This window comes from Venturia canescens, chromosome 1 (assembly GCF_019457755.1).
Source record: "Venturia canescens isolate UGA chromosome 1, ASM1945775v1, whole genome shotgun sequence".
In the NCBI taxonomy this organism is placed as follows: domain Eukaryota; kingdom Metazoa; phylum Arthropoda; class Insecta; order Hymenoptera; family Ichneumonidae; genus Venturia; species Venturia canescens.
This window is the reverse complement of record NC_057421.1, coordinates 19,133,645-19,157,153: the sequence shown is the minus strand read 5'-3', so window position 1 is coordinate 19,157,153 and position 23,509 is coordinate 19,133,645. Positions and strand designations below refer to the sequence as shown.

Below are 23,509 nucleotides of genomic sequence, written 5' to 3'. Positions count from 1 at the left end.
CGATGTTCGTTATCGATTTGAAATGTAGCAATTATACCTCAGGCACACCGACGTTGCTGCTCGAGAAGAATTCTTCTAGAAGTATGTTTCTCGAGTGGTCGTCGTACTCGGTATTAGTCCTGTCCGTTGACCCGAGCAGGTATTTCTCAGGAGTAAGGAAAAGCTGGGTCTTGTCCGGTCTCTCGACAAAAAGCAATTTGTTCTTCGAGTCTCTCGTCCACAAAAGAAGATTCTCAACCAAGAGCTCGTGGTCCTCGTATACCCTCTCTGCAAATCGATAATCAAAAAATTATTGTCTTCCAACTTCTAGACAACAAAAAAAAATGTCTGCGAATCGCACACAATGCAGATCAATTAATGAGTGGAACTCAAATAATTTGAATGCTGAGTCTAGTGCGTGGCAAATAAAAATAATAATAAATTTACTGGCGACGGTTGATTCAATTTTATTTTCGCAACTATGACAGTGCCATTCTTTCCTCCACATATTTTGACTTGTACTCGACAAATCAAAGTTTAATCAAGCCTTAAGGTACTTGCCCATAAATAGATCGGGTAGATGCTCGACAACGGCCCACTTGGGATCCATCGCGACGTGATTTTTGTCAGCTAGCAGCCGACATACGTGGGCAACGCTCATACCTTCGTCGACGAGAAGACTCTTACCACTGCCGTCAAGTGTGAAAGCCTTGATGAAGAGTTTTTGGACACTAGCCTCGCGCATTTTTTCCAGAGCGAGACGAATTTTTTCAGCTTTTGCTCTACCGGCAGCATCTACGACAATGAAAAACAAGTTGAGCATTGAGGAACTCGTAAACCTGCCTGATTTTAGTCAACGTGACAAATGTCCGAGCCCCTGGAATATTCGTTAATGAGAAATTATAGAGAAAACTGACCCATGAGCTGGTGAGATTGCTGCTGAGGGACCGTGTGCATGGCGGTCTGAGGTGGTTTGTGTCCCGAACCACTGCTACTCGCTGAACTCTCGCTGGACAACATTGACACCGTGTCCGAAAAGGCACTGTCATTGTCCGGACTGTCCGTTCGCATCCCTTCAAAAAATTATAATATGTACATCAGTCCAACCTATTTCACTAGAAAAGGTGCTCGATGATGATTCGCAAAATTCGAAAATAAAAAAACATGAAACAATGCTTGATCGGAACTTCGGCCCTCATTCATTTTCCAGTTTTCTCACCTCCGTCATTTTTCCCAATATCTGTGCTATCGCCAGCGTTAATTCTAGCACTGTTGGGCCTCCCTGTTCTCTGTGAATCCGGTGCTTGTCCGGTCGAGGCGATATCACCGTCGCAACGCCTTTCGAGGGCGCACAATTCGCCAAGTATCGCATCAAGATCGACATCCTGTGAATCTGTAAAGATTCAAAATATTGAAAAATATGAATAAAAATTTTCTTGAAAGAACAGAGAGTTCATTTTCCTAACGTCATATTTTTCATTTTCATTAAAATTTAACCTAAAAATAAAACTCTTCATTGTTACGTGGAATAGTCTTCAAATCGTGACATAAATTCTAAAAAAACAGTGGAAACTGCTGATGTAAAATTCTCAAGTACAGTACTTGGTCCACGAATCAATTTCAACAAATTAATTTGATTTAAAATCCATACTCATACGATGAAATCGTTTTTTTACGCTCTCGTAGTTCCGTCCAGATTAATAAAATGATGCCAAATTTTTCAGGAATATTAAAGCCACGCAAGGAATATTGATTCACACTCTCAGATTCGTGCTGGGCTCATTGGTGCTCACTGAGTGCAGGGATTATTCACGTTTTTAATGTTTCTGTATCTGTCTCTGTTTTCTCCAAGAGTAAAACCAGTTTTACGCTAATTGCCCGGACATTTCTACCGCATTGGTTGGAGTGAAGTGGGGATTGGCTCTGACTCGGTACGGTGAGATTGTCGAGCTCTCGGTTGAGCACACACCGAGTAAGAGAACGAAGAGCGAGAGAGCCTCGGTTCGCGATGTCCAGCAGCTCACCGGACACAGAGCGGATAACGACCCACTCAACGTAGTATATATCCAGCTCGCCGGTAACCGACCTCGCACAACTCTCCTTCTCAATGTGGCTTCTCTCGTGCAACCCGCGAAGGCTTGGACCGAGAGTCGCTCCGTCAACGGGAGAGTCTGCCTCGCTTCGTACAACAGACTATATATATATTTATCTACATATATATGTATATGCTAGCCAGCTGAGTGAATCTTCGAGATATCTCGAGAGAAGTACAACGAAAAGAGCAATGAGAGTACTCAGCTTGGAATTTCCGAGTTGAAACACGAGGCTCTTAGAACCATTTCTATATGGTTTGCTGAATTTCACATTTGTCATGTGGCAATGAAACATTGCGGGTTACCTGCGTAATTTATCAATATTAATTCTTGATTTGAAGAAATTAAAATTCATTTAACCGAGGCTCGAAGGCCAATTTGCAATTGAGTTTGAAAGATTTACTTAAGGTAGTTCATGCGCGAAACGATTTTCTTCAGGAAGTTTTGAAATTTACTCAGAGTTTAAATGGGTAGTCGACTGACGAGCATATCAAATTTTAAAAGGTTCGTCTCGTTGGTTATTTAGATAAACGTGTTTAAATATGAAGAAAAATACACGGGGGTATAGAAACTATGCGTAAAAAATCGTTTATCTTTTCATACAGCGGATGAACGCTTCTTACGAAGTTTATGAAAAAGTACACAATAACAATGTAGTATATAACGAAGGTCTGGGAAAAAATTCGAGACGATTTTCTTACTAGTAATAAAGATATGTTACGTCAAAGATTGAACAAACTGAAGCGATTTTTTACATAAAAAACTATAGTATTTTAGCCAGGGACGAATGAAGTTTTGGGTTCAGTTAGTGATGGATTCCCGTTCAATTAAGGACTTGTAATTTCATTCGCCAAAAAATAAGTTGAATAAGTTTATTTACCATTTCGAGTTAATAACTCTGACATTAATTTAGAGTGATAATATCCTTAATTAGAAAGTAAAAATCAACCCAATTTGGACACCAATAAAAAACAATTCTTCGGGCACGATCTACCTTAACGAGAACGCGTGGATGACGAGAAGTTTGAGCCTATCAGGAATTTGATCTACGTCAATGATAGATAATGAATGAAAAATGATCAAAGTTATCAAGTCTAAAAAAACTTCAACAAGAAAAAACTATATAATGAAATTAAATATGACTCGGACTTGGAGTATCTTTTACCACGATTAAATCGGGACGTAAATTCACCAGTGTGTGTTTCAAACGTATTTTCGCGGATCGATACTCATGTCGTGTTTTGTCTTATCATCAAGATTCCACTTTGCATTTCATTAAACCACCCTCTGTGAATTAATTCGCAGTTCAGCCAAAACTGCTCGCTGACCCCCGCTTACGTTGACTCTTTGAGAAGAGCGGAGAAAATATTTTTTCAAAATTTACATTTAAAAATTAGCTGTGGATGGGGAAGCACGAACTTGTGCTGTGTGCGTCCTATTTAACGGTGCTTTTGTCCTAACGCATCGTTATCACGAGCATCAGACGCACAGTATTTATGAAATATTCTCAATATATCGAGGTTGGGTATCTCTCATTACGCTAATCAACGAAATTAACTTTATTACCATAGGCTCATTTCGGTAATCGTAATGCATGTATATAGGAACATTCATGTATTTATATGCCTGGTAGCAATTAAAAGCAATGAAAAACAGTCATCCCTGCATCTGTTATAATAAATACCGTGAATATTTCCCGAAAATTTTGAATATTCAACTCTCCCCACAGATTTCCATAAACCCACGTTCACATCGAAAAGAATAAAACTCGACGTTATTCGCGAAAATTAAGGGCCATATGAATTTCGCAATTTTCATATTTATCGCAATTCCAACATCGATGAATATTTATATTTCACTTTAACGATATCATTTATTTCCTCTCACGACCAATTAAACGAGATAATGAAAATCGATCGATCCAAATGATTCAGCATTTGTCAACCAAAAAACTTACCGAGAGGATTTTGAATTTCACGCATTGACAGAGACTGCGAGCGAAAAAAGTTTGCAGCTCGTAATGACTAATTGAAACAATGAAAATGGGGGAAGGAAAAGTTTATATAGACTCTTTGGTGATTGCAGGCATAACGATCAGCTCGTTGGCTCGTTGTATAATGAATTAGAGAGTCAGTACGAAGGATATGCGGATTTATCTTCGCTATTTCCTCGACACGAGGCAGCCGAGGCGAGAGAGGATTCGTAAAATGAGCGAAAACGTAGAGGCGTTAAAATCTCAAGAGTCGGCCACGATAGCGCGCGCTTAGTTTCTCGAGTATTAAAGTTTACACTATGTAGGCTTGGGGAAGTTCAACATCAAACAGCTGTAATGATATGCGCAGTAAAAAGACATACGTATTTATGCCAAACTGTTGTTTTCACTTAACTCTCTGAAGAAAACACGCACAGTTCGTGTAATATTCCTTGAACTGGACTCGAGGGTGTGCTTTTCAAGCAAAATCTCAACAAACCTGGCGGCACATTTACATAAATGTATGCATTTACAAACCGCATGGACGATTACGGTACGTGATACGTATTCATATATTTCACGAATTATATTCCCTCCAAGAATCATAATATAACGCTGTGGAGTCTTCATGAGGAACAATCTGAATCAATCATTACCCTTACACCAGCTCGAGATGATATTGCAGTGGGTGGTGGCAAGTCCTTGTCAAAATTCTCACAATCACCGACATTTATCATGAGAGGAATACTTTTCACCCACTCAAACACATTTTTTTCAAACGATTTCTCGGAATACAACATTTGTCAAATTATATTGAAGTATATAATCAAAGGGGAAAATGAGATGGATTATTGTATATTTTTTAAGATGAATTGCACCGTTCATGAGAAATTGTATATTTCTTGCTGATGAAACTTTCTCTTAGTGATTTTTTTTGTTGGTAGATATTTACAGTACTTACTTTTGCTAAAAATGGTCCTAAAATTTGTTTCAACATTGTTGTTAACAAAAAATGATGTGGGGGTTCATTTTAGGGAGGGGGGAGATACAAAAACTGAAAAAAAAAACATTGTGAAAAAATCCGAGTGAAATTTCAGTTCCTTCACTATCGTCATTAATGAAAAATGGTCCCTACATTTTTGGCAACGTGTAATGTTAATAAAAAATTATATTGCGATGAATTTTGAGAATTGTGAAGGTAAAAGAAAACATAATTTTGTCTTTATAAGCGAAATTTTAATTTTTCAGCTATTGCAATCATTAATTCTTTCAGTATTCATTGTTCCAAACTCATACAACCCTTTGACAGGTAGAAGCGGTTGGGTGGGTCTGGAACGACTTTCGATGTGTGTGCGGAATCGCTGGGTAATTATTGTAAATATTAACCTTTTTTTTACTACAACGTCATGGACACAGAATTTCTAACAGAGTTCCACTGTCATCGTGAATTTTGACACTTCGGAGTCATACACGAATAGAGATAAAAGTAGGACTGAAGTCTGACGAATTTCTAAAAGTTTTTGTTGATGCTGTTCTTATTTATAATGTTTATGCAAACAAAAATGTAACGTGATTTCGATTAAATTCGATTTTGATGAAGTGTTACTTTTTGTTTTAGAAACAATTATGGATGCGGAGTACACACAGAAGAAAAAAGAAAACATACCGAAGCGAGACTCTCGGTGAGCGAGCTCGATGACGATTCGCGGCTGGAATGTGAGATAACTCGAGAGAATTGTCAGCGGTGACGTGTATATGTGTGTCGGGGCGACTCGTCACAGGCACGTCAATTATTGTCGGGTTTTCTCGAGTGAAATTGGTGTTACACATTACGCGAGTGACGAGCTTGGCTTGAGATGACGAGATGAAAAGTGCGATAAGTTGCGTAATTGATTTTCTTCTTGCAATCAATCTTCAACGACCTTTTTTGCTTAATTAGAAATCTAATGTTTTAATTAATACTCCAGATGCTTATTCCATGTGTTATTTGAAAGAGGGAAAAAGCATGTTCTCGTGCTCCTGCCTCGAGGGATTAAATTAAACACAATTTCATTCCTCGAACTCAAACGAACCCAAACAATTAATCGTATTTTCCATTTCCATGAAATTCTCTTTGTGGAATCAAGCGAGCCCACTTCCATTTTCTCTGTTTTACCATTTCCATAACTTTATTAAAAAACATAAAATTATGTTCCTTAACTAAAATCCCTTATCTCGTTTAGCATCGAATTTCATTCCAAACTATTTCCTTCTCAATTACTGTATTCTCAACAGTTCTGAAAATTCCTCAAACTTTCGAATATTCAAAATAATATCGAAGGCGCCAGCGGAACGCGACGGTCGTTTGAAGACTCAAGTGTTCCATATTAATTTCATTTGATTGTGGAACGAAACTTCGAATCGGTTACTGAAAAAAACTTTATCAACGAGATCGATAAGCAATGTTTGCCAACGAATGATCGATTTAACAAAACAGGAAACGAAGACTGAATAAAAAAAATGGTGACGAGTCTCGTTACAATAAAAAATGTCACATGGCTAAGGCAACTGCTACGAAGAGTTGGTGTACCGTTATTGTTGTCGTAGAACCGAGGAGGGGGCGAGGGGCTTCGATAGTTTTCAATGAAATCGTCTTCATATTATAATTATATCCACACGTATGTGTACGGAACAGTATAATAATGAAGAATAGTGGAAGGAAAGAAGCGAAGATGTGTGCAAGAAAGGGAACGCTCAGCGGCCATAGATGTGTTTTCGTATTCTCCCGGCGTTTCTCGAAGTTGTCTCCGAATGTGGCGGAATATAGAAGCGGCGATACCGCGTGTGTGAGTCACATTGTAGAAACTGCCGAGGCGTTACACACGTTGAAAAAGGAAAAAATAAGAATGAAAGAAAAAAGTAATGAAAAAATAGTCTCCTTTCTACGGTGCAAGTACAACACGACAAAGAATCAGTCGATACCACAACGACGCGTGCGACAAGAAGCCTCAGTAGAATAAGAAAGCACGAAACAGACCTCTTTGCTCGTGTCATACTGCTGGGCGTGCTCCGTTTCTTTCGGCGCGTCTATGCAGTTGAGGGGAGATAAAATATTACATTGACGAGACACAATGAGCTCTTATAAAGGAACACACGAGCTTCCGTCACGTGAAATAGTATTTATGTACTACCCATACAGAATTTCGTTGTGAAATCATAGTGCATGCACCTCGAACTTGACGCGTGGATGAAAGAACCCGAGGACTGAGAGCAGCCAGGTCATCGACGTTAATTCAAACAAAAATATATAAAATGAGCCACCAAAAACCGAAGGTGGACAACTTTTGTTCATTAGTCTTGTATTTTTTCGTTATTTTTCGAGCCCTCATTGGGTTTCGGAAGGAGTCATTTTAGGAGCAGCTTGTGCTGGCTCATTCGGCTCTCCCGTTAAAAAAATATCGTTTATATATAATAGAGGCGCGACGAGGGTGGAAAGTTTTTGATTTCAAAAGGGATTTCTTACGGTTATATAGGAACGATTTGATATTCACTCGTTTTTAGATTGTTGATTTACATTAACGACAGTTGCATACGTGATGAGTTTTCGAAATTTTTACATTCAGGTTTCGAATAACGTGTGGAATTTATAACAAATGTCAAGCTTCTTTTCCATCTCGTTAAAATGAAAAATGTGACAGAAAACTATCGAGCGACGACTGCATGCGATAAAGTCGCCTTTGTAACTGATTTTTTCGCAGATTATCGATCAAAGGGTTAAGTATATTTTGACATTTAGAATAACGAAGTTCATAGAGAAGGTGACGAGTAAAAAACAAAATTTTATAATACCTCTGCGAGAGTAATAGCCAAGTATGCTTTCGTTGCTGCTGAAGTAGCCGAGCATATTTTTCCTGGAGTTCTCGTTCCGCTTCGCGAGAGAATTCCAGATTTATGTACTGTATATATAAATAATATATCTATATTTTGTGATGATGAAAGAGCCGTGTCCAGCGTGACACCTGCGTTCATCAACGACGTCGAGAATATTGGCTTTTTTTCTCCCTTCGACAGACGAGAGAATTTTGTTCGTAGAACTTCTCGCTAATGCTTTCCCGTTTTTATCTCACGAAATAGCTCCGTGCAATTGAACAATATCCGGACGGAATATATATTCACGGTTGTTTACGGTTGCACTGCGAGTTTTCCGGTTCGTGCACTCCACGAGATAACACTATCGACGGTCCAGAATTTCATTGTCCCAGATTTTCGTTGTAAACAATTCCGATTACGAAGCAATGCACGATTAAATGAAAATAAAGTTCATGGGATTTAGAAAATTCTTGTTTTCCTTGATTCCTTGTTTTTATCACTTGAGAACGCACACTAGTTTGTTGCGGAAGTTATGGCTGCTCACTCCCGGCTCTCCCACGTCGCGTTAACGATTGTAAACAATGTATTTGGGGAATTGGAAACTTCTAGTGAAAATTAATACGATTTTATTCGGTTTTATTATTGGAGCTTTTTAAGCCCGATAAAAATGTGAAAATCTTTTGAAATCATCGAGGTATCCTGTGGATTTTGATAAAATGATAAAATTTAATGAAAAAGCGAGGACTAAAGAGGTGAACGAACAGGTAAAAGACAGAAAGGCAAGCGATGCTCACGGCGCGTGCGACCGAGCTTGACTAAAGGCCTTAAAGGTAAGCGCAGCATATAGTACAGTCGTTTCTCGGGTTTCTCTCGTCTCTCGACTCTCAAGCTTCTCTCCCTTACTCTCCTTGCGCGTTTTCAATGCTCAGTACACGTATATACACTCGATAGCTTCAGTCAGTTGAGCAGCAGAGTCGTGTGGTAGTAAAACGTAAAGCCTCCTTCACACACTCGCGATTATGAATATAATGTACTAAAATATACACACCAATGACGCACAATGAAACCGATTCATAAATAAAACCAGAGGCGCGAGAAAAACATAACTTTTTCTCACATAAATCAAAAGTTCTCACAAAATCAAATTTGAAGACGCTCCTTTCTGATTTTGAAAAATATGCATGATTCTTTCACGATTTATCCGAGCTTCTAATATCAATTTTTAAGGTAGAACGGTACCTCTTTTGCGGGGCAGGCGATGAGAGGGGTACTCCTATGCTTTAACATGGGAAGCCTCTCGTCTTACCAACTGCACGTGAATTTAGTTTCTGCTTTTCAATTTTGAAAAGTAGAAAGTAATGTTGAAAACTTTACATAAAAAAATGATATTTGTGTAATTTTAGATGGAAAAATAACTATTTCAATGATGATGTTCCTAATTTTGGCGACAAAAAGCTTCATGTTTTACATTACAAATTATCAAACATTTGCTTTGACAGCAGCAACGCAGGGTTATGGTTTCAGTTTTTGACTGTTGGCTGCTCTGCTCAAGCTCGAGGGCAATCGCGAGGCTTTTGCACATTGCAGATAAACACGGTACGATGGTATCACTGCAAATTTCGCGAGAGTTATCTTGACAGTTGAATCGTGTACTAGTGTTCGTTTCATCAAAAAGTGGCTCTTTTGACAGTAGTTTTTCAATGTTTTTTTTGCATTCTTCTACGCTTTCCCATAAGATCCAATGTAAAAAACTAATTCAATTATCTCAGAAACGGTACGGTCGAACCCGTTAATATTTCGCGAGTAAATAGTTTACACACTTTCGAACGTATCTACCAATTTGCATAAAAATCCCTCTTCCTCGATTTATATTGTACCGTTCCACCTTGATAGTGAATCCCTCAACATTGTTGCGTTGTGAACGACGCCTCGTTTCGTGCGAGTGCTGCTCCAGCGGTATGCTCACGAAGTATTCGCGGTTAACATGCGCCAAATATCACTATATAGACAAAGACGAAGCATGATGTACATATCTGTCAACGACGCGCAGCACTAGCAGACAAAAAGGCCATAAACCCATTTATCCAAGTCAGTAAACGAGTACGAGATACGTCGTTCTTTGGCTGCCACTGATCGATACAGAATGTAGTACGAATAGTTCTGGGATTACTCGCAATGCTCAGCCGATCGTCTCTCGTTGTTGGTTGCGATTATTGTTAAATAGTTAAGTGGTCTATGACGCGATTCGTCGTCCCGTTTCTCAATACAAGACACCGCAATGAAACGATCTCTCGTTACGCTGTCAAACACCGACGTTCTTCCGCCCCCCGTGACCGAAAAAGTGTTAAATACTTTGTAAAGTTTTGGTCAGTGAAGGGAAATGATGAAAAACAGCGATTGAGCAAGAGACTCGTATCGAAACCACTGAAATTTTTCACGCAAAATCGGATGAAAAGAATTTTTGATTTGTTAAAACTCTATTTGTGAGGAAATTTTTACGAAAGATGATTCAGAAAGTCTGCGAGAGTTTTGTCAAGTTCGTACGCTTCAGTAGCATCTTACGGATGCTCGCTACGGTGTCGACTCAATGTTTTCATCTTCCGGTTTTCGTTGAAGTTTATGAATGAACGAAAACAAAACATTGAGAGCAAACACATTGCGAGAATGTACTTTGGCGACAGCTGAAACTTCTCGGTAGTAGGCACTTGCCGGCCTGTTCTCTAATGATTTTTAGTTGATTTTTGAACCATTGGAACATTGCACAGCCAAGTAATATTAGGTTTGGATGAGCTACGATTGAAGAAAGATGGATAAAATTCCATAATCTGACAGCACCAAAAGTGTAACGAGGACAAATTATTTGTCGCACACGCACTTTACGGTTTAATTCGCTGATGCGTCGTCAGAGTTCATTCACCGAGTTTGAAGTACGATTGCACAAATTTATAGAACTCAAAACGCGTTACGGAGCGCGTTCTGTGACCCCGATGCGATTGATCATCAAGAGTCTCGGCTGACCGTATAGCACCGACATAATAAACGAATTTGGCACGTCACGTTAATCGATAAGGGCGAAAGCAGGTTTTTCCTTGAGACTTATTTTCGTTCGATTCATCTCTAAATGCCTGATCGATCGATACTCAACGGAATGTATTAATTAAAAAAAAATAATAAACACGCTGCGAAAAACCGACATCGGATCATCGACCTCCTTACGCTTCAACTTCTTCGCGACACAAATACGAGCGTCATTTTTATGCAAAATATAACGTTGTTGATAATAACTTAAGCGATAAGTTATCGGAGAATGGAAAATGGGGATGAACGATCAATGTTCGAAGAATATCTCATCGACCATGACGCTACAGCGACACAGAAAAATTCATTGCTATCCAATCTTCCTTGCATTTTTTTCATTAACTTAGTTCTTTTACGTTTTAATTACATGTCACAATACTTTAATAAAGATTTGACATCTGGTAGGAAAAACCCCTCGAGGAAGAGCGAAATAGAAAGAAATAACTGGCCGGGTGACCGCGGTGATCAACAAAACGCGATACCGATCTTCTAACGCCCCTTTCAAACTATCCCTTTTCCGACACGGTTGTGGCCTTCTTTTTAATCCTCGTTCGTACAAACTAATAAGTATCCTCTGCCGCGCTTTAATTAACTAATGAAAACGTCCGTGCGGCTTGTAGTACCTCGTGAATACTCGCGTCCACGTCACGGAAGTGCTGTGACAACAATTATACAGCGGAGCGCGTTTTTTTCGCTACGTACTCGAATCATCTCGTCCCACAGAACGATCGATGATTAGTACGTGCAATGGTTCAATTTATATCAACATGATTATATTTTTTTCTCGGACTCATTTGATGGGCTCGTATGGATGCTGAATTTATTGTTGGTCCAGCCGCGGAGATTGATGTGCAGCTTCCTCGATATTCACTTGTTAAGGGGCGTGCGTAATTTAGTATTTTTTCTACTTTCTATCCCACCGTCAAGGAATCGAAACAAATTTTCACTCCAACCGAGTGAAAAAATCATGAAAGTCAAAAAATCCGAGCACTGAATCTCACGATGTCTAAATAATATTGTTCGTATTATTTTCGACACTCATCCATTTGGCTCGCACAGTCGAATACTGAAATTATAAGGAAAATCACCCAAAAATAATAGAGCAAACAAAATGCATCCATGAATGGTTAGAAAACGAGAGGAAACATCAAAATTTTCCTCCGCTTTTATTGATGCGTAGAAGTTATGGAGTTGGCACTCACTACTTCGTCGATAAAATGCTTGAACTCGCGATAACGAGCTTCTCTCGTGAATAAGGAAAACGAGCCACAGGCATAAAACTTGTGCAATAATACACAGTTGAGTAAATCTTGTAATGGGGTGTTTAAGCTGTCTAAGATTTCTCATGTTTATCAGACCTATATCCATATACATTCATGTATAGTGTTAATTTACTACAATATACGTGGAGATTTCGTCGATAACGCTAACGACATCGATGCAAGATACGGAATTTCTATCGTTATGGATTTCATATATTCACTCCGTTTTTCCCTCCCCAACGAATGACGTGATTTCGTATTCGAGAGGAAAAATTGGTCCCCTTGAACATTCACTTTTTCAGGATTTCCGATCAACGACTAGAGAACGAAATAAATTGGCCATTCATGAATTTGACTCCGTCGCGTTTTATGCAATATTGAGAACTTCTAGAATCCACTAAACGAAGGTCTTGAAGAGAGGAAAAAAAAAGATTTGAGATCGTATGTCTAATGATGAGAAAAATTGTTTTTCTGTAATTTTGCTCCTGCAATATTTAATCGATTACTTCGTATTATTGCTCAACGACTCAATCTCTAAGAATCTCCATTCTTCATATACATCTGTGCCCAAAAAATGCTGCCTCCCAAAGCTTTTTACTCTCTCATGTTTGTCATTCTCATTCCAAAACAAAAACCCCGAATAGTATTGAGGTCATGAGGGTCTTTACTTAGACAGACAAGGGTGACTTCCCCAATGAACAGATTTGGAGTACTTCTCAACGTAGAAGAGACAATCCGAGCTTAATGTCGTGAGGGGCATGAAAGACCCTTTCAAGTGTGTTTTGTCTCAGTCGCAATGGGGACAAAAGGGACGATGATGGTTCACCGAAAAAAGAGTAAAGAAATCCGTCGTCGACCAACTCTATTCTCTTATTGACATTTTTTTTCCAAGTAAATTTACCATTAAAACTGACATCGATTGGCTGGTAACCGAACGAAGTGAAGCTATTTTTTCACAAATTTCTATGGCCACGTCGAATACTTGAGTTTCGACAATTCCTTCATCGCTGGGGTTTAATTTTGGAATATTTACGGTGCAATTTCTCTAAAAACTTATGTGAAATGGCACACGTTTTGTCGGCTTTCTTTCGTACCGGGTGTTGTTAACAAATTTTTCCGGAACTCTGGTGATAAAGGTAACAGGAATAAAATATTGTTTTTTTCACAGGCGAACAATCGAGGGGATTGATGCATGGAGCATGACCGAGAACAATGAACGACTGAACGAAGTTCAAGGCCTTTCGAGAGTTTATTTGACACGGTAAATCGAAATGTTTTGTAGGAAGTTCGTATAGAAATTGAAAACCACAAAACAACGTAATTAAGGTAAGTCGAGTCGATGAATGTTTTGATTTAGAAATAATGAAAAATATTATCTAGCGAACCCAATATGATGGATGACAAAATGATAAATTCGTAAGTAACAGCGAATTGATGAACATTCGCTCAGCTTTATTCGAACCGGTTTTTCAAGACGATTTCTATGCGATGCTATTCGGAAACTGGTTGAGTGATTCGTTGTTTTTTATTTGTACATTTTCAGCCACACGTTTTGTGTAAGCGCGTTTAAGCAAGTGAATAAAGCATGAAGTTGGTGGGTGTGTCACGCTCCGTATCGGACACGCTCAATAGAAAATTTTCAAGGTAGAGTAACATGAGTTCAGATCAAGTGAGATATCAGAGGAAGTTGAAAAAAAGTGATTTTCCCCACTCGATAAATCAGCATTTTAAAGTTCGTTGAAGCTAATCGGAGCTTCCTCTTTTCTGTCTCTCTCTCCCTCACTCGCTCTCTCTCTTTCTCTTTTCTGTCGACGTTTCGTGGTTCATCGACCTCTCACAGTCTTAGTATCGCAGCAAAGTTTCCAAATATATTGTACCTCGACTTTGCCACACAAGTATACAAGACCATATACATCGTTGTTGCTGACTCGTCCCGGGCAGTGTTCCAGGAAAATTTGGTGTCGTTTCTATGTACGTGTATATACTTGACAAGACTGTTAAAAGGAATCCTCAAAATTCCGCAATCTTGAAAAAGAAATTTAACTGCGGCGCGAGAAAAACGCGAAAGAAATGCTTCACTCTAAAAAAATTATACGTTTTTTCAGGTGGAACAATGACGATAAAAATTTCGCTGATTAAATAAATTACATCACCCAATATCAGGAAAAAATTGATGCGGAATCAATTTGGTTGTGATTGATATTGATTACATGTTCTTATACCCGTCTCGGAGCTCTGGTACAAAGAAAATAATGAAAGAATCCATCGCACCGAGTGTAAAAGTAACTTTTGCAACGGAATGACTGGCCTCTTGATACCGGGCGAGAATTTATATATATAAATTTGTTCGAAGCTCAAACGTCCGATCGTATTTCTCTCTACTGGAGTGGCGTTCAGAGCGGGAATATGATAAGGCACCGATATACTCCAGTTTTGCTTTGCAATCTCTTATTCTCGTTTTTCTTTATACGAAAGATATGAAAATTACAAGGGAACCAGAAAAAAGAGTTTTTATCGACGTGGCAAAACAATAAAAGGCATCGACGAGCATAAATAATGAGAACATGAGCTATCTGAGAAGGAACTTTTCAACTTTTTACTTACTAAGCTTCGAGTTAATTTAATGTGATGAAAGTTTGATCCTACATCGAACCCACTGCATTTGGAGATAAATGTTTTTCGACCTTTTCAAGCTTTACTTCTCATACATCCTTAGGATAGAAAAAATATTTTTCATGGTCTTTGTGCGCCATAAAAATGGTCATAAAAAATATTTCTGATTACTCGTAAAGCCTCGAGCTTGAGAGAAAATCCTACAAGGAAAGAGCCATCAAACGACTGTATCCTGTATCTTGCTGCGACCAAGTTATTTACGAAATTACTTTATTCCACAAATGAAAGTATATGCACGACATTTTTGGTCGAATGGACCAAGCCTCGCTATCAAGAAATCAGTATAATATTTTTAAAATGTTATTTTAATAATTAAACAAGTTTTTATGCCATCAACTAACGCCTTTTTGTAATAACGAATAAATTTACTTATTTCGTCCCAATGACCTCGACAAGCTCATACATTTTTACCGAGAGACATGACAGAAGCCATTCGAGTTAGAAATAATCTTCAAAATTTTCACAACACATATCAATTATCGTAAGTCACATTCGTAAAATAATCAACAGTTAATGTAGCAAAAATAAATGCCACAAAAGTATAGCTTCTCACTCTAATTTACTTTCTATGCTTCAAAAAGCAAAAATCTTACAACGACATCACACCAGGTTTCTTTCCACCACAACATTCAGTTATGTCAGTAAAAATGCAATTTTTGACCAATAAAATGATTCGATTAAGTAACGAATAAATTAAAAACAACGTCAAGGCGTGAGAACGTCTTCGTTTTTCATTTCATAAACGAGTGTAGCAAAACACTATGAAATTAAACGCAGTGAAAGTGAAAACTGTAGATCTCTACTGAACTACGAAGACTCACAAAAATGAACTCTGTACCACTGGCTTTTGATCCTCCATACAATTTATAATAACTCTTGGTATAATAAACGGTGGGAATTCATGGTCCTTATCTTAGGAATGCCTAGCGGCGGTACTTGACTTCCTCTGAAGAAAGAAGTGGAAAGGAAAAGAGAGAAAGAGAGAGTGCCATGTAATTTGCCAGCCTCCACTTTGCATTATACTTGCTTTTTATATCGCAGCCTTCTCCGATAAAAAAAAAAAACAAGTTTTCACACATATCCATTTCGTTATTTATTAACACAACGTTGAACAAGATCGTTTACTATAAAATTTAGGAATTTTTCAAGTATTCGTGTCGACGATATCGAATAAAGAGTAACTGGGATTCATTTGTAGGTCAAAATAAGTGGCAAAACTTGCATATGCGATGAATTGAAATGAATTTGATATCCAGACCTGATATTTCCTGAAATAACTCGGCGTTCTTCGTAGGTTTAAATTGGACAGACAGTATCTGAAGTGATATCTTGAAAATTTATTATTCATTCTGATTTGAATATCATCCACAGATTGTAACAGTTCTCGAGTGATTTGGTCGAATGATAAAAGGAGTGAACTGTGGAATAAATAAATAAATAACAATCGCAATGAAACAAAACAAAAGGTTGGCATCTTAGGCTCCAGAGACGATGACACAGTTTCGTCGATCTGCCGACGTCGACGAACTCGAGGTAGTTGGAAAAGCAGCCGGATTTTCCCAATGAATAGGGATTTTTATTCATGCCAATTTAAATATGCAACTTGCCATTCGCATGTGACCCAGATTTTCGTAGACTTGGGTCATAACACGTACGCGTACTAAGGTAAATGGCCTGCAGTCTCGTTTCTAGCATAAATGGAGTTTCCAACACTCCGTGCGGCAGCAGATCTTAATAATGCATAAACGCACGTAATTGAGTGATGCGAATGTATGAAGAAGCTCATCTTTTCAGAAGTAAACAATAGACTTGGCACTGCAATGAAATATTTACCAGGGAAGTGAGTGACGAGGATTTCTGATTTCCCTAGTAATTTTCACGTATCAAACTTCTCGTTACACACCTCGAGCTGACGGAGATTTGTACAGAATCTCGTTTGAAGTATCAACGTTTGAGGAACTTAATATTGTCAAAAGTGGCTCGAGACATGAGAAATCCAAGAAGCAAAAGCGACACCGAACGGAGGTTTCATCTCGTCTTATTCTTGCGCCGTGCCACGAGAATTTTCAACTACAAACGGGCATCCGCGAGGACACTCGATCGCGAATATCCTTGGTTCTTCCCACGTCGATTTGTTCCGGCAAACCTATAGATATGGAACGGGGATGCTGGTGATGCGAGAGCGGAGAACACCCCGTGATCTCTCCGCCCTTTTTTCTCCTCCTCGCACTCACTTTCTCTCTTTCCCTTTATCCCACCTATGTACGCTGTCGTCAAAGATTTATCGTGAGAGTTTCCGATCTTTGGAGCACGTAGAGACCACCCTCCGTCAGCCGATAAATGCAAAGGACCATCACGTTTTTTGCGCGTTGAAAGAAGGAAGGACACTGGAACATTTGGACCCTGCGAAATTCAACTACGCTCGAACTCTCGCAAACTTCGTCAAGTTATTGCGGTTTGCTTTTGTTACTGAAACCAAAGTGGTATTTTAAAGAGGAGCAACGCGAATCTATTTTTGATATTTTACAAAAAAAGGCTTCGATAGCGAACCAGAGTTTTTCAAACGACCAGGGGAGAACGTTTGCTTCAGAAAGTTCAGAAAAAAACGACAAAATTATCGTGAAGTCGACACAAAAAGCATGGAATAAAATTCTTTTAATGACATTTGTTAACGAGTTTCAGACGAAGAATGAAAATGACACTTTTTTCGATAAAAATATCAATAGATTATTATAAATGATTGGCAATTTCGATTTGTCTGTTTTTAAAATGAGTCCGCAGGTCCGTTCCCATGAGAATCGACGTGAAAAGGAGTCCGAAAAAGTCTAATCTCCTGCAAAAATGTTGAACATTGATTCTTGCACGTAAAGTCCGATTCTTTCCTTTCTCCGATTCCATGAACCCTCCCTGCCGATGAATCAATGATTCACATCTACGCAAATTCAAAAAGCCTTTAAGAAAAGCCGCGATCTTGGGCGGGAGTGTTTTGTAAAGGTTTCACATAAACCTTCGTGCATTTTGTGAACACAAACGAGGCCACCGCGAGTTCAACAAATCGTGAGTTCTGATCGGTTGTCCAGTCGAAGAAGAAAGGATAATGCCGCGGGCGCGAATACGATACGCGACACTATAGGAAACGTGCATACGTTTTTCACATGGGATATTCCATGTGGAGAAAAGTATTCGAATTTCGAGTTTCTTCGTTTCTTTTGCCTTTCTCCTCGCACCGAGATCGAAGAATTTTCGTAAAATATTTTGCCCCTCGATTTAACGATCGCATAAAATTGGTACGACACAAAGATATGACAACTGAAAAATCTTTAAGGCGTGTAAACACACTGATTCATCGTTCTATTAATAGAAATTTGTGTATTTGTAAAAATACGGGGGTAAGTAAGCAAAGTGCGAAATGAACTCGCGCGACCAAAGGAAATTTTCATTGTGAAACAACTCGCGCGCATGCGGCAATAGATTAATATCGAGGGTTCCTCTCGTTGTCTTCGTTGTTCGAATCGCCCCCGCATAAATTTACTGATACGACGTGAAAGCCAAAGCATTCTTCCGCGACTAGTGAAGAGAGGGCGAGGAGGGAGAAGTCTTACTGGGCAACTATAGTTCGAAGATTGTAGATAAGAGCCGCGAGTGCACAATCGCGCCTCTCTCGATTCATACCACCCTCGGGCCAATCGCGAAATATAGACACGCTTTTCGCTCGTGAAGTTTAGATCGAGCACGTCCACGATAGAATGGAAAGTGGAGACTACACGATCACACAATGAAAGCATCGCGCGAGAAGGTATAGAAAAACTGAATAAAGTTCCAACGATCCGGAACTGGCAGCGTGTGAATATTGATGTTACAGAATTCCTGAGATCATCGTTTAACCGTTGAAAAATTGGGTGGAGGATTGTTGCCAAATGTCATTAATAGTTGAATGAAATATTCGTTGATTTGGAGAAGAAAAACGAATTCGAATAATTTTTATTATCTCACAAAAGTTTAAGGTTAGAAAAAAAATCTGTCGTTGCTTTAAAATTGAAGTAAAAGGTAATTAATTTTGCCCAACGGACTTTGCTTTCCCCGATTCCAACGATTCGCTCCGACCATCGAGGCAGCTTCTCGATGAATCGTTTCACCCTGTCGAAGAGAACAGAGTGAGGAGAGAGGTAAATGGGAAGCCAAAACTTTTTTGCTCACGTACAGTGTCGTAAAAAATTGTCGACATAATGAAATCCGGAAACTCGACGTTCGTTTTTTCCTGGCAAAAAAGACGAGTCTCTGTGCGGAGACTGGTAAAGCGTGATGGAAAGCCAGTTGACGAGGCTGCCTCGTTTTTCCGAGATCTGCGGCGAAACTGGGCATCTATCAACCGGGGGAGGAACAAAGGGAGGAGAAAAAAATTGGCTGAGTGATCCACCGAAATCGGTCAAAGTTGGCAAAGCTCTTTTTTTCCAGCTCGATGAAGATTTTGCGCCTCACCAATTCAGGGAAAAACGTCTCTCATCTTTGTGTATATATTTTACTGCGGATAAAAGTTTACGCGTCGGTTTATTCGGATCTGTGTATGTGTGTGTGTGTGTGTGTGTGTATGTGTGCGTGTGATGTGCTGCGCTGTGAACCTTATACAAGGGGAATAAAACCTCGAGCACTTCGTCCTTGTTGTCATAAGTATGCATTAGGGGGTAGGACTGGTTTTCCGTGTCACTGGAGCAGTGATGAAGCACGAGCGCGAAAAATATGAGATATTTCGAGAAAAAAAGGTCCTACATACGTGAAGAGACATCTATCGCGCCTTATCATTCCCAACTTAAGATATTTTGAGTGCTTAAGAAAATTGCGATACGATGCGAAGGACTCCATTTCAGGATAAAAAACATGGATGGCGTGTAGCGAGGAATCCTTTGATGGAGCATTTTTCACTATGGCGAAATTTTAATAATGCAATGAAACAAAACTCGATATTTTTCCTCCATGAACGTCATTTTTTTCATACCACCTTAATTCTTCTCGTCTGAAAAAATGTAACTGGATTTGACTTTGAGACGAAACGCGGTCGTAATAATATTTTTATGCTGTTTTCTTCCTAGCGAACGATCTAATGGGAATGGGGAAACTTCTTGTTTATGAAAGTGTAACTCACCCTCGAGATTCGCCATAGAAAACCTGTAGGAATCGATCCTTGGTGTGTTGATATCGGAATTGAAAGGCCTGAGGGTTGCTGAGCTCACGTTGTCCAGACCCTGCAACAAAAATAAGAGGAAATATTGAATAATTCATTCCATCTTCCATGTAAGTTTCTTCGTGGTATTCCGTATTCAATTGTCATTTTCAGCACACTTTCTGGAGAGCGAAATAATCAGATTTGTGGATCATACGCAATGGGAACATTGTCGCGTATGAATCCGGCTTTATACGAGGATCTTTCATCGAAATAAAATGAAAGAAAAAAAATGAACGAAATTCTCTTCCTCTTCGGGCAAATGCAATTTTCTTCATCTCCGTGCTTCTGACGGGTCCGCGCAAAATCTGCTCTCCAGAGCTCATGCAGTAGCCAATTTCCGGGTGAAGAAACGGCCTCGTGAAAAACTCTTATTATTTTTTTCCTACACGCTGCATTTCGACGTGTACCACCGCATTTACTAAATCCGATTTTTGTTGCTTCTCTGACCGAAATGCTAAGATATTTCTTGATTTTATACCAATTACTTTGAGAACAGGAAAAACCTTTCAAACCCTAGTCTCCCCATTCATATTTTCTCCTTCCAAACTCACCTGAAAAATATTCCATTATAAATAGCATTGAAAAGCTCACCCTGCAGCTGGTTATAAATAATTAAATTCAAACTTCGAACTACGGGTGCAAGTATGAATAATTTCAATACGAATAAAAAAATGTATTACCACACCGTGGAAGGCAATACTCCCCCTGAATTCTTCAATATGGAGGAAATTTGTTCATGGAAAACGTCGGTAATTTTCACGCAATTTCGATTCGTTTAATCCCAGTAAATTATTCTGCGCTGTTTTATGCACATTTTGAAAGTTTAATATATACCAAAAGAACATTTAGCGTACGATAAGCTCTCGGAGAGCTTTTGCATTTCGAGCCCTATTAGCCGTAAATAATGCGAGTTGTCATCGCCTCTCGCTCGGTCGATTCCCCACCACCGAGTCCCTCTTCGCATTCGTATAATTGCATATATACATATATGCATGCTCGAACAGTCAATCATGCGTGCGAAGAGTCTGCACCCATCAAGTGCTATGAAACACGGGCGTTATCAACGTAATATTACGATTGTGGGATCTCGATGATGTATGCGAAGACATAAATATGATCTGTCAACGCAGAGCTGTCAGGTTGTTTTGATTCGCAGGGACACAGTGATCGTACATCTTCCACGAAGCAGTGTCATAATTTGGCACTTCGAAATGGAGCGAACATATTTGAAAATGGATGGAAGTAGCTGGAAATTGAGAATCAAGATCGTGGATTAAGGTAGATCACGCTCGCAGGATCGTACTTTATGGGTGTCTCAATTGAGTCGATTTTTACTTCCTAATTAAAGATATTATCACTCTAAATTAATGTCAGAGTTATTGATCCGAAATTGTAAATAAATTTGTTCAACTTATTTTTTGGCGAATGAAATTACAAGCTATTTATTAATCGAGGATCCATCACTGTCTGCGAACCCCAAATTTCATTCGTCCCTGGATAAAATACTGTTTTCATGTAAATAATCGCTTTAGAAAGCGCAAAGGTAATACACAAAGGGAAATGGATCAAGAAAAAAGTGTTAATAAAAGGCTACGACGGGAATGGCCCAAGCCAAGAAGAAACAAAATGCCGAAATAAGCAAATGTGCAAAAACTTCGTAAAAAGCGTTCATTCGTTATATAGAAAGATAAACGATTTTTTAAGCATAGTCTCTATGACCCCGTGTATTTTTCTTCATATTCAAACACGTTTGTCTCAATAACCAATATGACAAACCCTTTGAAATTTGATACGCGTGTCAGTCGACAACCCATTCAAACCCTGTGTAAATTCCAAGATTTTCTTAAGAAAATCATTTCGTGAATGAACTACCTTAAATTGTCAATGCAATATCAGCGACACCTTCCCCTCACTCGTGCATCTTTGCACGTGCATCTATCCACGGACGTAATCCTAACATGACTTCGTGTGCTCGCTGCCCGGAGCAGTGTGACAAAATCAAAGCAAATCTTCGTTCACACGCTCTCACGAAAGAGAGAGAAAAGACCCTTGTCGCATGTGCCTTGCTTATGGCGATGACCCCGCTGCGGCGAGCTCACACTCACACAAAGGGCCGTGCACCATGGCGACGTTACACGATCGTACAACTCGAAGCGTTCACATGCAGTCGAGTAATCGAGAAACCGATAAGTGCCCAATCTCGGTATACGCTTGGAATAGGGCGTACTCTTCGTTTTTTCAACCAAAAGATTTCTTCTAACAAGCGGCATGAAAATTGACCTCGGTGTGCTGATAAAAAGCGGTAATAGCACATGGGAAACAGCCGGTAAAAACGGCCCTTGATAAGATATCAATTAAAAATCAATAAAACTTTCTTTATCGAAAAAGTTGCCGTCCGAACGGATAAGATCTAAAAAACAGATAAAAAACATTCGAAATATTAAAGTCTTTGGTGATTTAGCAGACTTAGAAAGCCCAGGCCACATGATTTATCGTTTGCCGTCCGCGAAGTTGCTGGAGCAATATTTAATTCGGTGTCATTGGCTCTTTCGACAGATTTAGCTCATGCGTGGAAATTTTAGGTATGCAAACTCTACAACAAGTTAGCTGCGGCAAGCTCGCTCCGCCGATCGTCCATATAGCGTAATCTACGTACGGAGTGCAGTCGAGTCCTCGTATATACTAACTATGCACCGTAGATACACGTACATACCGTCAAAGTACTTAGCGGAGTGTGTACTCGGGTACTCGGGCGGAAGTCAATAAGGATCTGCTCGTAATCCGTGACCGCACGACTAACGCACGGATCTATATTTAACATACTTTATCTTATGTCTAGCGATGTGTACGTATACAGAGCCACATGGAGACACGAATATAAAGGCGAATGTTGACTACGATCGAAGTTGAACAAATATATGCATGGGACCGGCATGTACACAGATATTATGTAATGTTAAATGCAAAGAGCGAGTTAGCCCAGCGTGCAACTGGCTTGTAACGTTTTCAGGGATGCTCGGGAGTGATACGAGAAAGGGCTTGTTCGGAGCTCATGCGATACTCGTCCAAAGGAGTTTGCCGAAGAGCCCCACACAGAAGGGCCGTTTCCATATTCTTGTCTCCTCGCAATCCGGGGTACTCGAACTTCGGATTGGAATATGTTGCGCATTCACTTGTAAATTTGTTCTCGAATGTCCCCGCCCGCTGGGAGCATTCGTTAGCTCCGACGACGTAACTTGTAACGAATAAGTTTCAATGCGAGTTCGCACTTTCTGCTCATCGTGATCGCGTGCGCGTGTGGTTTACAGGAGTGAATTTGTTGCGAGTGGAAACCGCAGTGTGAAGGCGAGAGATCTTGTAGTTCTACTGTTCGAATAGACAG

At 39.4% G+C, this 23,509-nt stretch overlaps 1 protein-coding gene across 6 annotated transcripts in view; it reads right to left on the bottom strand.

Annotated features, from left to right (window-relative positions):
• The window catches only part of pico, a 156,334-nt gene that overhangs the window by 6,865 nt on the left and 125,960 nt on the right, over window positions 1-23,509 (bottom strand). For 5 of the 6 annotated variants that reach the window (XR_006260358.1, XM_043414760.1, XM_043414564.1 and 2 more), the window contains 5 exons: window positions 20,047-20,146; window positions 1,199-1,372; window positions 897-1,052; window positions 541-774; window positions 38-267 (listed from right to left, as the gene is read on the bottom strand). Coding sequence is in view for 5 of the 6 variants with exons in the window: in XM_043414760.1 (XP_043270695.1) it covers window positions 38-267; window positions 541-774; window positions 897-1,052; window positions 1,199-1,372; window positions 20,047-20,146 (894 nt within the window). In the remaining variant the exon portion in view is untranslated. Of the gene's footprint in view, window positions 1-37; window positions 268-540; window positions 775-896; window positions 1,053-1,198; window positions 1,373-7,872; window positions 8,690-20,046; window positions 20,147-23,509 lie in introns of those variants that run through there. The other variant, XM_043414910.1, reaches the window with a different exon arrangement.